This window comes from Pristis pectinata, chromosome 5 (assembly GCF_009764475.1).
Source record: "Pristis pectinata isolate sPriPec2 chromosome 5, sPriPec2.1.pri, whole genome shotgun sequence".
Lineage (NCBI taxonomy): Eukaryota > Metazoa > Chordata > Chondrichthyes > Rhinopristiformes > Pristidae > Pristis > Pristis pectinata.
In genome coordinates this window covers 68,546,008-68,560,565 of record NC_067409.1, presented here as the reverse complement: position 1 = coordinate 68,560,565, position 14,558 = coordinate 68,546,008, and the positions used below count along the sequence as shown (strand labels likewise).

General features: G+C 42.8%; 1 protein-coding gene across 4 annotated transcripts in view; it reads left to right on the top strand.

Moving 5' to 3' along the window:
* Positions 1 to 14,558, top strand: part of fbxl7 (F-box and leucine-rich repeat protein 7) — a 143,665-nt gene that overhangs the window by 54,610 nt on the left and 74,497 nt on the right. For all 4 annotated transcript variants that reach the window (XM_052016601.1, XM_052016602.1, XM_052016604.1 and 1 more), the window contains one exon: positions 2,355 to 2,444. In XM_052016601.1, coding sequence (XP_051872561.1) covers positions 2,355 to 2,444 — 90 coding nt within the window. The remainder of the gene's footprint in view (positions 1 to 2,354; positions 2,445 to 14,558) is intronic.

Genomic DNA, 14,558 nt, shown 5'->3' with positions numbered 1-14,558 from the left:
ACACTACCGTGCCGTATTGCTGGACCTTTCTTGAAAGCCCCCTTTATTCCTTGATTTATACTCTGTGCTCCTGGAAAGCTACTGTTAGGGGGTCAAATACAATGCTTCCACCAGTGACTTCTTGCCCTTGCTGTCCCCTGTCTCCAAAACTGATTCAGCATACAGGGCACTATTTCCAAATTTGCAGATGGCTCAAACCTTCCAAAGGTTTGGAACTGTGAGGAGGATAGTATAGACACTGGTTGAAGAGGCAGAGAGATGAATCAGAATCAGGTTTATTATCACTGCCTTATATGATGTGAATTTTTTTTTGTGGCAACAGTGCAAAGGTATAAAATTACTATGAATCATAAAATAAATAGTGCAAAAAAAAAGGAATAATGAGATAGTGTTCATGGGTTCATAGTTCGTTCAGAAATCTGATGGCAGACAGGAAGAAGCTGTTCCTAAATCGTTGAGTGTGGGTCTTCAGGCTCCTGTACCACCTCCTTGATGGCATTAATGAGACATGTACCAGAAGGTGAGGGTCCCTAATGATGGATGCTGCCTTCTTGAGGCACTGCCTCCTAAAGATGTCTTCGATGGTGGGGAGGGTTGTGCCCTTGATGTAGCTGGCTTAGTCTACAACCCTCTGTAGCCTCTTGCATTCCTGTGCATTGGAGCCTTCAGGCTGTGATGCAACCAGTCAGAATGCTCTCCACCATACATCTAGAAATTTGCAAGAGTCTTTGGTAACATACCAAATCTCCTCAAACTCCAAATGAAGTAAAGCTGCTGGCGTACCTTCATCGTGATTGCATCAATATGTTTGACCCAGGACAGGTCCTCTGAGATGTTGACACCCAGGAACTTAAAGCTGCCCACCCTTTCCACCACTGACCCCTCAATGAGGACTAGTGCGCGTTTTCCTGACTTCCCCTTCCTGAAGTCTACAATCAATTCCTTGGTCTTGCAAGTTGTTGTTGAGTGCAAGGTTGTTGTTGCAACACCACTCGACCAGCCGATCTATCTGACTGTTGTAAGCCTCCATGGCAGATAAAATGTGGAGTGTTACACTGTTAGGATGAATGAGAAGAGGTGATCATAAAACTGGAGGATATGATTGTAAAAGGGTACAACAGCAGAAAGATCTGGAGGCATATGTGCATTGTCCATTCAAAGTGACAGAGCAGGCTGAGAAAATGGTTGGAAAAAGCACACAGCATCCTGGAACTGGAGGTAGAGAGTGCAAGTCATGATGAACCTTTATAAAAATACTGGTTCAGCCAGAAATGGAGAATTGTATCCTCTTCTGGCTAGCACTCTTCAGGAAAAATGTGAAGGCAGAAGAGGTTTATCCAAGTGATTCCAGAATTGGAACTTAGTTATGTGGGTAGATTGGAAAAGGTAACTGGAAATTAGCTTGGAGGAATGGGGCCCAGTAAGGACAAAAATGGGAACTTGCACAATGATGCTGAGGGTAATATGAAGGCATTTGCCTTTACCAGCATAGAGACTGCAGGGGGTAACAGTTGAAATACTGGATATATAGAACAGTATAGAACAGGAACGGGCCTTTGGCACATGATGCTGAATTAGGCTAAATTTCTTCTGCACATGATCCATATCCCTTCATTCCCTGAATATTCATGTGTCTGTTAAAATATCTCTTAACAATGGTATCATATCTGCTTCCACCACCACCCCTGGCAGCTCGTTGCAGATACCTACCACCAATTTGCCTTGCAAATCTCCCTTAAACTTTCCTTCTCTCACCTTAAACTTCCCCGCTCTGGTGTCCCAAATTTTATACTCAGTGCCCTAATCGATGAAGGTACACATGCCGTACTAAAGGATGGAGTTTGTAAGGTTGTAGGGAGAGTATGAGGGAGTTGGACAGCTGGATTGTTCTCGCATAGAGCCAATATGGAGTCCAAGGCAGAATGTCCTCCTCCTGTGCTGGATCCACTTTGTGAACTGGCCTCAGAAACAGGTATACAAGTATGGCAGAACTGTCATTGTTAGAAATACAATTTTTATCTTACGTCTGCAAAATTCTAAAAGTACTGGTAGGAAACCATGCCATGAAAATCTTGGTGGGTGATTTGTGGCGTATCACAGTAAGTTCTGCAAGCTGCCAACAAAAGCTATTTTTGTTGGAATCGCAGCTTTAAGATTCCAGATGCCTGTGGGTATCTTGCAGACTCCTTTCCCTCACTGCTAGTGAGTTAAAAGTTGGTTGGAGTTGGTATGAAACATGTAGAGTTCTGCTTCCTTGCCTGTTCCTTCATTGTATCTCACTACTGGGCTTAGCTATGCTTTATTTGTCTTCTCATGGTCTTGATGCTGTTTTCTGAAATGATCCTTTTGTTTAGGCAAAGGCAGCTCAAGCATTTCATCTGACATAAGTTCAAGTACAGATCACACGCTGACCAAAGCCACAAGGAATGCAGCTGCCAGCGAAGGTAGGCATCTGGTCCTCATTAAAACTTTGTGTCTTATTGTGCTGGGATGGCTTTTTATGGGAAGTGCTTCATAATTAAAACCAACTCAGCTGTTGCTAGAGTACACAACTTGTTTTCCTTTGAAAGAAAGAAATTATACAGTTCAAAAAAAAAAGCAAATTCATGGAGTATGAAGGTGCAATTCTGTATTGTAACTGGAAATTCCTGCATGAAGCACAAAGTTCCATTGCCCCACCATTCTTGCATCCACTCGGGCGTAGATGTTAGGGGTGTTTAGATTATTATTGTAAGATAGTCTCTAATAATGCAGGGAATTCTAGAGTCTCGCTTTCACCTGGAGTGGTTGAGGTGATGGGCACAAATATAGATTTAGATTTGCTGGTTAAACTGATGAATTAGTGGATTAAAGGATTAGAATGTTGAAAGTGAGATGAAGTAACGAGGGAGGAGGTTTATGTAGTGCATAAACATAGGCATACACTTGTTTGTGTGTTATTTGTTTAATGTGTTCTTAAGCAGTTACTTTTGAGTAATTTCTATTACTTTCCAAAATAGTATGATATATTAAACATTCTTTTAAATTTGTTGTTGGGACCTTATAATTTACTATTGGTTGTTCTGTGTTAGAGTTGTCAGTCACTGCATGACAGCTCTGAAAGTAAATTATTACATAGTAAAAATAAGCTTGCAAACTGTTCTGAAGTTATTTTAGTGAGTGTTTCAGAAATAGAATTGCAAATATTTGTAATTGTTGTCTGAGCTTTGCATTTTATTTTCACATGATAAGCACTGAGTCTTTAGCCACATGGATAAGCTGGGTGTGTTCTCACAGAAGGTTAAAGAGAGAAGAAAATCTTGTTAGAGTGAATTAGAAGAAGCTGTTTCCAGTGCCAGAGGACATAGATGTGCTAATTATCGCATGAACCAGAGGTTGCAAGAGGAAAATGACTTGTGATCTGGAAAAGTGCAAGAAAGGATGGTAGAAATAGATTTAATGCTAACATCATAAATACTGCAACAAAAATGGTGATTCATTGTGCAGGTCTTTCAGAAGTCTGGCACACACGCCATGGTGTGAATGGTCTCCCGCACTCTATCATTCTCTGATTCGATGTAAGACATTTTGCTTCTCAAATGCTGTTTCTCTCCCGGCTGAGAGGATGTCTTTGGAACTAAACATGGAGCAGGTTCATGTTACAAAACTCTTCGACCTTGCCAATTCCACCCTCCCCCAAGCCAATGGAAAGTAAAGCAACAATCCTGTGTCAGCTGGGAAGGATGAGGGGGAATGGGAAGAAAAAGGAGGCTAAAGCACAGTTCAGGTTTTTAGGAGTATCACCCTTATCAGCTGTTGGTGGCAGCTTGCATGACTCCTGACCTCTGACCCTCCCCACGGAGTTCAGAAATTTCATGTTATGACCTCAGCCAAAAATTCTTGGCAGCAGGGAAGCTTTTCAGCATCAGAGAGGAAAGGTAGGAACTAATGCAGGAAACATCAGTTCAGGAAGTTCAGGTACCCTGGGGACATCAAAAACGTCTCCTCCAATGACCTTTGTAGTTTATATTTAACTATTCAATACCAAGGCAGAAAAATATACCTGGAAAATCATCCAGTGATTTTAAATGAAAAAAGTTCAGTGTAGCTTTGTGACAGTTGTTTTAAACTGATATGATTGTTATTTGAAAATAGTTTTCTGCCTATTTCAGTTGTGACTTTAAATTAAATTTTTATAGAAAGGATTTTTCATTCTATGCTTGTTAGCAGTTGTAGACGTTGATCCTCTTCCCCAATCCAATATTGGTTCCTATTGACGAAAAATTAAGAGAACAGGATAATGCAGTGTTCATGGCCACTACAGTCCCACTTCATGACCAGCCTGCAGTGGACCTGCTAGTTGAGGCAAAGGTCAGGTAGCATCTGTGGTGAGAGAAATAGAGTTAACATTATAGATAGAAGTTCTTTTGTCAGAACTAGAATTCTTTCTAGAGATGTTGCCAAATCTGCTGAGAGTTTCCAGCTTTTAATAGTCATACAGCATAGAAATGGGCCCTTCGGCCCACCACATCCATGCTGACCGTCATGTACCTATCTAGTCTAACCCCATTTCCCAGCACTTTGTCCATAGCCTTCTATGCTTTGGCCATTGAAGTGCTTGTCTATAGAATTATTAAATGTTGTGAGAATCTCTGCCTCCACTCAGGCAATGTATTTCAGATTCCAACAACTCTCTGGGTGGAAAAAATAGAATTTGAAATGCAAGGGCCGTAGGTTTAAGATGAGAGGAGAGAGTCTTGAAGGGAATTTGAGGGAAAAGTGCACCGACTGGTTGATATCTGGAACATTCTGTCAGAGGAGCTGGTGGAATTAGATGCAATCACTATGTTAGAGAGATATTTAGACAGACATTTGAACAGGCAAGGTTTAGAAGGTTATTGGTCCTAATGTGGTTAAATGAAATTAGTTAGATGGGCAAAAAGGTCGGCATGGACATGGTGGGCTGAAGGGCTCATTTCTGTGCTGTATGACTCTGTGACTCTATACCCTCTAAACTTCCTACTGCTAACATAGAACGTAGAGTAGTACAGCACAGGAACAGGCTGTTCGACTCTCAATGTTGCGCCGAACTAAATAAACTAATAATGAAACACCTAAATAAACTAATCCATTCTGCCTACATGTCCATATCCCTCCATTCTCTGCACATTCATGTGCCTATCTAAGAGCCTCTTAAATGCCTCTATCGTATCTGCCTCCACCACCACCCCGGCAGCACATTCCAGGTATCCTCTACTCTCTGTGCAAAAAAAAACTTGCCCCACACATCTGCTTTGAACTTTCCTCCTTTCACCCTAAATGCATGCCCTCTAGTATTAAACTTTCGACCGTGGGGAAAAAGATAGCGGCTGTCTACACTATTGATGCCTCTCATGATCTTATAAACTTCTATCAGGTCTGCCCTCAGCCTCTGCTACTCCCAAGAAAACAATCCAAGTTTGTCCAACCTATCCTCATAGCACATGCCCTCTAATCCAGGCAGCATCCTGCTAAAACTCTTCTGCACCCTCTCCACATTCTTCCTGTAATGGGGCAACCAGAATTGAATGCAGTACTCCAGATGGGGCCTAACCAGAGTTTTATAAAGCTGCAACATAACTTCTGGCACTTGAACTCAATGCCTCGACTAATAAAGGTAAGCATGCCATACGCCACCTTTACTACCCTATCAGCTTGTGCAGCCGCTTTCAGGGAGCTATGGCTTGGACCCCAAGATCCCTCTGTACATTAATGCTGTTAAGGGCTATGCCATTAACTGTTTACTGCCCTTTTACATTTAATGTCCCAAAGTGCAACACTGCAACACCTCACACTTGCCCAGATTAAACTCCATCTGCTATTTCTCCGCCAATATCTGCAATTGATCTATATCCCGCTGTATCCTTTGGTAATCTTTCTATACTTCTTCAGTACAACATTTTACTAATGCTGTTTCTTTGACCTCCTCATTCTCTCTAGACCAGTTCTCCAGACCTTCCAGGAGGTAATCCATGTCTTCTGAGAAGACTGGTGGAGTCACGGAGAAATACAGCACGGATGCAGCCCCTTCAGCCCAATCAGTCCATGCTGACCACGTTGTCCATCCAACTAGTCCCAATTTCCTGTGTTCGGTCCATGTCCTTCTGGGCCCCTCCCCTTGATGAAACTATCCAAGTGCTTCTTAAATGATACTATTGCACCTGCCTCAACTGTTTCCTCTTGCAGCTCATTCCATATTCTCACCACCCTCTGTGTGTAAAGGTTGCCCCTCAGGTCTCTTTTAAATCTTTCCCCTCACCCTAAATCTAATACCCCAAGTTTTAGACTGGAGAAAAGACTCTTACCATCCACCTTATCTATGTCCCTCATAATTTTAAACACTTCTATAAAGTCTCCTCTCACTCTCCAACATTCCAAGGAATAAAGACCAGCCTGGCCAAACTCTCCCTGTAACTCAGGCCCTCTAGTCCAGGTAGCATCCTTGTAAATCTCTTCTGCACTCATTCCCTTTTAACCACATCTTTCCTATCACTGGATGACCAAAACTGCACACAGTAATCATAGTGTGGCCTTGCCAATGACTTGAAAACTGCAACATAATGTCAAAACTCCTATACTCAAGGCCCTGACTGATGAAGGCCAGTGTGCTAAATGCCTTTTTCACCATCCTTTCTAACTGTGATGCTGCTTTCAAGGAACTATGCACTTGTACTCCTAGGTCGCTCTGATCCATTATACTCCCTAATGCTCTACCATTCATCATGTAAGTCCTAAGCTGGTTTGACTTTCCAAAATGCGTCATCTCACACTTATCTGTATTGAAATCCATTTGTCACTCCTCAGCCCACTTCCCTAATTGATCAAGGTCCCCCTGTAATCTACGATAACCTTTTTCACTATCAACAGCACCTCCTAGTTTCATGTCATCTGCAAATTTACTGATCAAGCCTCGTGCATTCGCATCCAAATCATTTATATAAATAACAAACAACAAGGGTCCCAACACCGATCCTTGTGGCACACCACCTAACTAGATCGCCATGGATTCCATGGGACCTAACCTTCCAGACCAGCCTGCCATGCGGGACCTTGTCAAAGGTCTTGCTAAACTCCACTGCCCTACCCTTGTTTATCCTTTTGGTTACATCTTCAAAAAACTCTGGAAGATTTGTCAAACATAACTTCCCACGCACAAAGCCATGCTGACTCTTAATTAGACTCTGTCAATCCAAATGCTAGTGGATCCTGTCCCTCAGAATTCCCTCGAGTAACTTCCCTACTACTGATGTCAGTCTGACCGGCCTGTAATTCCCTGGCTTGTCCTTGCTACCCTTAAACGAAGGAACACCATTAGCCTCCTTCCAGTCTTTGGGAACTTCACCAGTGGCTAACGATGAAGCAGATATCTCCACAAGCATCTCTGAAAGTTCTTCTCAAGTCTCCCACAAAGTCTGAGGATGCACTCAGTCAGACCCTGGAGATTTATGCTCCTTAATGCATTGTAAGGCTGCAAATATCTCCTCCTTGGTAATATGAATGTTTTCCAAAACATATCCACTTGTTTCCCTTATCTCTTGAGTAACTCCTCAGTAAACGTCGAGGAGAAATATTGGTTAAAAATCCCACCCATCATTTGTGGCACGAAACATTGGCAGCTGATCTCTAAAGGGACTACTCTCTCCCTAGCCGCCCTTTTACTCTTAATATATATCAATAAAACCTTTTGGGATTTTCCTTAACCTTACCTGCCAGATCCATCTCATACCCTCTCTTTGCCCTCCTGATTTCCCTCTAAAGAGTATTCTTAATCTTTATATAGTCATCAAGGGATTCACTTGTCCCCGACAACCTAAACCTAATGTATGCTTCTTTATTTTTCTTGACCAGAGCCTCAATATCTCATCAGCCAGGGTTCCCTAAACTTGCCAAGTCTACCCTTCACTCTAACAGGAACATGCTGCTCCTGGACTCTTGATATCTCACTCTTAAAGCCTCCCACTTGCCATTCATTCCTTTCCCTTCAAACAGGCTCACCCAATCGATCTCTGCTAGATCCTGCATAATTCCCGCAAAATTAGCCCTGCTCCATTTTAGGACCCTAACCTGTGGACTTGTCCTATCCTTTTCCATCACTATCTTAAAAGTAATAGAATTACGGTCACTAAAGCCAAAGTGCCTCCTGATTGCCACTTCAGTTACTTGGCCTGCTTAGCTCCCTAAAAGGAGATCCAGTATTGCACCCTCCCGAGTAGGGCCCTCTATATATTGTCTCAGGAAACTTACCTGGGCACATTTCACAAATTCCACCCCACCTAGGCTCTTAACACTCCGGGTGGCCCAATCAATATAGGGGAAATTAAAATCTCCCACTAATACAACCCTATTATTCTTGCAGCAATGAGCAACTTCTTTACATACCTGCTGACTGTTGGGGGATCTATAATACAGCCCCACTAGAGTGACCCTCTCCTTGTTGTAAGTTCTACCCATATGGCCTCACTGGATGATCCTCCAAGAATGTTGTCTCTAAGCACTGCTGTTACATCCTTCATTATCTAAAAGACAGCACACCCTCCTCAGTTACCTCTGTCACATCTGTAGCATCTGTATCCTGAAACATGGACCTGCCAGTCTTGCCCTTCTCTCGGCCATGTTTCTCTCGGCTATAACATCCCAGTCCCTGGAGCCAACCCACGATCTGAGTTGTCCGCCTTATCTGTTAAGCCTCGTCCATTGAAATAATTGCAGTTTAACTGAGTATCCCTATCCCTCCCTGGACTGTGCTCCTGGCTATCCTGATTGCTAAACTTGCTCCTGCAGGCTACTGCTTTATCCCATGACTTGCTCCTGCTCAGAGTCCCACCCCACTGCCAATCGAGTTTAAACCAACCCATGTAGCACTAGCAAATTTCCTTGCAAGGATATTGGTCCCTCTCTGGTCCATGTGTAACCTGTCCCTCTTGTACAGTTCTTGTACATGCAGAATATTTATTTAATTTCTATTCTATTTCCTTATTCTCCAATATAATTTCTCCTGCCTCAGTTTGTAAGGTTTCACCATTAAATTTTTCTTAATCATTTCCTTTCTGTATAACTACGGAACCTCGTACATCTATTTTCATTGTACTGCCTTATCAACACCTTGGGCCTCCTTTGATAAGCTTTCCAGTCCAGATGAAGGGTCTCAACCCAAAACGTCGACTGTTTATTTCCCTCCATAGATGCTGCCTGACCTGCTGAGTTCCTCTAGCATTTTGTGTGTGTTGCTCCAGATTCCAGTATCTGCAAAATGTCTTGTGTCTCAGGGATAGCTTTCTCTCAAATAAATCAGAATTCAATTTGGGACTCCAGCACCAAGCACACAATGATGGGGCCTGCCGTTTAGGACCATCTGAATGTAATTAGCACCTCGGTGCTGGGGATGTTGGCCTGAGAGAGGATGCGGACAATGGTTCACTTATCCTAACAGTGGATTTAAAGGATTTTGCAGAGACAGCATTGCTGGTGTCATTCAACTGCTTTGAGGTACCTGCTGTTTATAATCCGCATCTCCTAAGAGAGGAGAGTGGGTATATTTGTGAAAGGTTTGAGGTCTTGATCTTCAATCTTTTTTCCTCGAATATCCAACGATTGCGCTGGTACAAGGGTAAGTAATCAATGTTCACCTTCGCTTAAAGTTGGTTCCAAAGAAATGGAATAAGGTCGGAAGATTTTGTTGTAGGTCTTTAATATCTGGGGACAGGTTGACAGTACACCGTGTTTTGCTGAGGGTTGGCTGGTCAAAGAAAGGAACTATTCCAAGCAAGTTTTGAAGGCAGGGCAAATAATGTGTGCTTCACTGAATCTTTTGGACATGCAGATTACCAGAGTATATCCAAAACTCCAATGGAATTTCTCCTATAACACATCCTCTCTCTATAAAATTTCTCCCTGATTTTTCACTACTTGGGTGATGGAAGTGGCAATTAGTTAACACTTAAAGCATCTATTAACTTCATTTGCATTCAGCAAAGTACATCAATGCACTCTGTACTAACCCTATGTAACTGCACTGTGTAATGAATTGACCTGTACGATTGGTATGCAAGACAAGTTTTTCACTGTACCTCGGTACAACTGACAATAATAAACCAATACCAATACATTTTGAGCAGCAATAGAGTAAGTAGAGTCTTTAGATAGAAACAAAACAATAAGCAACCTGGTTACACCAAAGGCTTCCGAATTTTTTTAAAACTATAATACACCAATAGTTGAAATTATCTTACATCAACCTGTAAAGCATAATAGGTGAGATATTTTATGGTATTTCCAAGAAACTAACTGGAATGAACCTCAGTACATCTTCCTAAAGTTGGATCCACCAGGACCTTTTGTCCATGAACAGCTTTTACTTAGTACAGATTATTCAGACTGCAGGCCAAATGTGATTCGATCAGATGTTTAAATCCAGAAAATACAGTGGCACTACAAGTGGAAAATGGCAATTGGCAGCTAATTAATTTTATTTGTGTGGGAGTAGAATTTTGGGTGGGACTGTTTTAACTGTTACCTCATTAGTTAGCAAAGCAAAATAATAAAATGAAATAGGAACAAATACTTAAACAATCATCCTCACTATAAATTATGTAGTCCCAGATCATAGATAACTGACCACTGATTTGGGCCTTCAAGCAATAGATCACAACTATTATGCACCTTTGAGGCACCTCGAAGTAGAATCTATATCCTGTTAGCTTTGAATTGTAAAACCTTTGATGTATTTACGTCAGATCAAAAACATTACAAAGATAGGTCCAACACTCATTCAATTAGAAAATGCACTGAAAAGTTTTCTTCCACAAATTATCCTAGCCAACTAAGCAATGCAACACTTTTGGAAGAATATATATTGGTTCTGCACTTCTGAACCAATATTCAAAATTATACCTTTCTACAATTTGCACATACTTTTTGGAAGCTTTATTTATATCGTTAAAACACTCTTATGTTGTTTTACTTCCTTCAATGTGAAGGTTTCCCCGATGCACCTGCTTCATGTAGAATGTTCAGCAAAGGCACCTTTGGCCTTATCTGGCCAACCTTTTGTTGAAGGGTCGTATTCTGTGTGGAGGTCGGTGACCAGTGGTGTACCTCAGGGATCTGTACTGGGACCCTTGCTCTTTGTGATTTTTATAAACGACTTGAATGAGGAAGTGGAGGGGTTGGTTGGTAATTTTGCGGATGACACAAAGGTTGGGGGTGTTGTGGATAGTTTGGAGGGCTGTCAGAGGTTACAGTGGGACATAGATAGGATGCAAAGTTGGGCTGAGAAGTGGCAGATGCAGTTCAACCCAGATAAGTGCGAAGTGGTTCATTTTGGTAGGTCAAGTATGATGGCAGAATATAGTCTTAATGGTAGGACTCTTGGCAGTGTGGAGGATCAGAGGGATCTTGGGCTCCGAGTCCATAGGACGTTCAAAGCGGCTGCGCAGGTTGACTCTGTGGCTAAGAAGGCATATGGTGTATTGTCCTTCATCAATCGGGGAATTGAATTTAGGAGCCGAGAGGTATTGTTGCAGCTATATAGGTCCCTGGTCAGACCCCACTTGGAGTACTGTGCTCAGTTCTGGTCGCCTCACTACAGGAAGGATGTGGAAGCCATAGAAAGGGTGCAGAGGAGATTTACTAGGATGCTGCCTGGAATGCAGAGCATGCCTTATGAAAGTAGGTTGAGGGAACTCGGCCTTTTCTCCTTGGAGTGACGGAGGATGAGGGGGGACCTGATAGAGGTATACAAGATGATGAGAGGTATTGATCAGGTAGATAGTCAGAGGCTTTTCCCCAGGGCTGAAATGGTTGCCACAAGAGGACATAGGTTTAAGGTGCTGGGGAGTAGGTATAGGGGAGATGTCACGGGTAAGTTTTTTACTCAGAGAGTGGTGAGTGCGTGGGATGGGGTGCCGGCAACGGTGGTGGAGGCGGATACGATAGGGTCTTTTAAGAGTCTGTTGGATAGGTACATGGAGCTGAGGGCTGTGGGTAAGCCTGGTAATTTCTAGGGTAGGGACATGTTCGGCACAAGCCAAAGGGCCTGAATTGTGCTGTAGTTTTTCTATGTTCTGTTTTTCAGCCCATTTTCCTAGCTAGTCAAGGTCATACTGCAAGCTTTTGATAGCCTTCCTCACTGTCCACTATGCCCCCATTCTTGGTGTTGTCCACAAATTTGCTGATCCAGTTTAGCACATTATTATCTAAATCATTAATATAGACGAGAAACAACAACACACCCAGCACCGATTCCTGCGACACACCACTAGTTCCAAGCCTCCAGTTGGAGAGACAACCATGTACTACCACTCTCTGGCTTCTCCCGCTAAGCCAATGTTGAATCCATTTGTCTACTTCATCCTGAATGCCAAGCGACTTAACCTTCTGGAGCAGCCTCCCATGCGGGACTTTGTCAAAGGCCTTGCTAAGGTCCATGTAGACAACGTCCACTGCCTTTCCCTCATTGACCTTCTTGGTAATCTCCTCAAAGAACTCTATGAGATTGGTTAGACGTGACCTACCATGAACAAAGCCATGTTGACTATCCCTAATCAGGCCCCATCTTTCCAAATACTTGTATATCCTGTCCCTTAGAATACTTTCCAATAATTTACCCATGCCTGATGTCAGGCTCACCAGCCTATAATTTCCTGGCTTATTCTTAGAGCCTTTCTTGAACAACGGAATGACATTAGTTGTCCTCACCTCACCCGTGGCTAAGGATGCTTTAAATATCTCTACCAGGTCCCCTGTAATTTTTGCACAAGGTCCAAGGGGACACCTCATCAGGCCCTGGGGATTTATCCACCTTCGTTTGCCTCAAGACAGCCAGCACCTCCTCTTCATAATCCGGATACAGTCCATGACCTCACTACTCCTTTGCCTCAGTTCTATAGTCTGTGTCTGTCTGCAGGGTAAATGCGGCTGCAAAAAATTCATTTAAGATTTCCCCCATCTCTTTCGGCTCCTTGCATAGATGACCATGCTGATCTTCAAGAGGACCAATTTTGCCCCTTGCTACCCTTTTGCTCTTAGTATAGCTATAGAAACCCTTGGGATTCTCTTTCACCCTATCTGCCAGAGCAATTTCATGTCCTCTTTTTGCCCTCCTGATTTCTCCCTTAAAGTGTTCTCTAGTATTTCTTATACTCATCAAGCGCCTTATTTAAACATAACTGCCTATACCTGATATGTACCTCCTTTTTCTTTACCAGGGCCCCAATATCCCTCAACAACCTAAACCTGTTGCCTTTTATTCTAACAGGAACATACAGATTCTGTATTCTCATTATTTCACTTTTGAAAACCTCCCACTTACCAAGCATCACTTTGCCAGAAAACAGCAGATTGCACACCTGCTAGATCCCTTCTGATGCCATCAAAATTGGCCTTAATCCAATTAGAATCTCAACCCGAGGACCATTCCCATCCTTCTCTGTAATTATCTTGAAACTAATGGAATCATGAACACTAGATCCAAAATGTTCCCCTGCACATACTTCTGTAACCTGCCCTGTCTCGTTCCTTAAGAGGAGATCCAGTATCACGCTGTCTCTAGTTGGGACTTCTACATATTGATTAAGGAAACTTTCCTGAACACATTTGGTAAACTATCCCATCCAATCCCTTTTCAGTATGGGGGTCCCAGCCAATATGTGGAAAGTTAAAATCACCTGCTATCACAATCTTATTTTTCTTGCAACTGTCTGCTATCTCTCTACAAATTTGTTCCTCTATATCCTGCTGACTATTGGGAGGTCTATAATATAGTCCCATTAACGTGGTCATTCATCCCTTTCTTATTCCTCAGTTCCACCTGTATTGTCTCAGTAGTCGAGCCCTCCAGTATGTCCTCTCTGAGCACCGCTGTGACATTTTCCCTGATGAGTAATGCCACCCCTCCCCCTTTAATACCTCCCTCTCTATCATGTCTAAAACACTGGAACCCCAGAACATTGAGCTGCCAGTCTTGCCCCTCCTGCAACTAAGTCTCACTAATGGCTACAGCATCATAATTCCATGTGCTGATCCATGCTCTCTAAGTTTATCTGCCTTATCTACAATACTCCTGGCATTGAAATAGACGCATCTCAGAACATCAGTCCCACCATGCTCATCAACCAGTTGATTTCTGTCTTTGCTTGCAGGCTTAACATCTACTCTCTCCACAACCACCCCATTTGCTGCCCTGCCACTCTGGTTCCCATCTCCATGCAACTCTAGTCTCTAGTTTAACACCCCCCCCCCCCCCCCCCCCCCCCCCCAGGGCAGAGCAGTACCCACAAACCTTCTTGCAAGGATATTGGTCCCCATATTATCAGAGATATTGTTTTGTTCTATTCAACCCTTCATATCCTGCAACGTTTTAACAAAGCGTGGTAAACTGAAACATTACCTCTGCTCCTCTCCCCACAGATACTGCATTTTCTGTTTTTATTCCAGATTTCCAGCATATGCCGTGTTTTGACTTTAATTTGTTGACTTTGGTGGTTAGAGTGAAGAGCTCATGTGATGCAGGCTCTCAGAGAGTCCTGCTCTGTTTCTGCAGA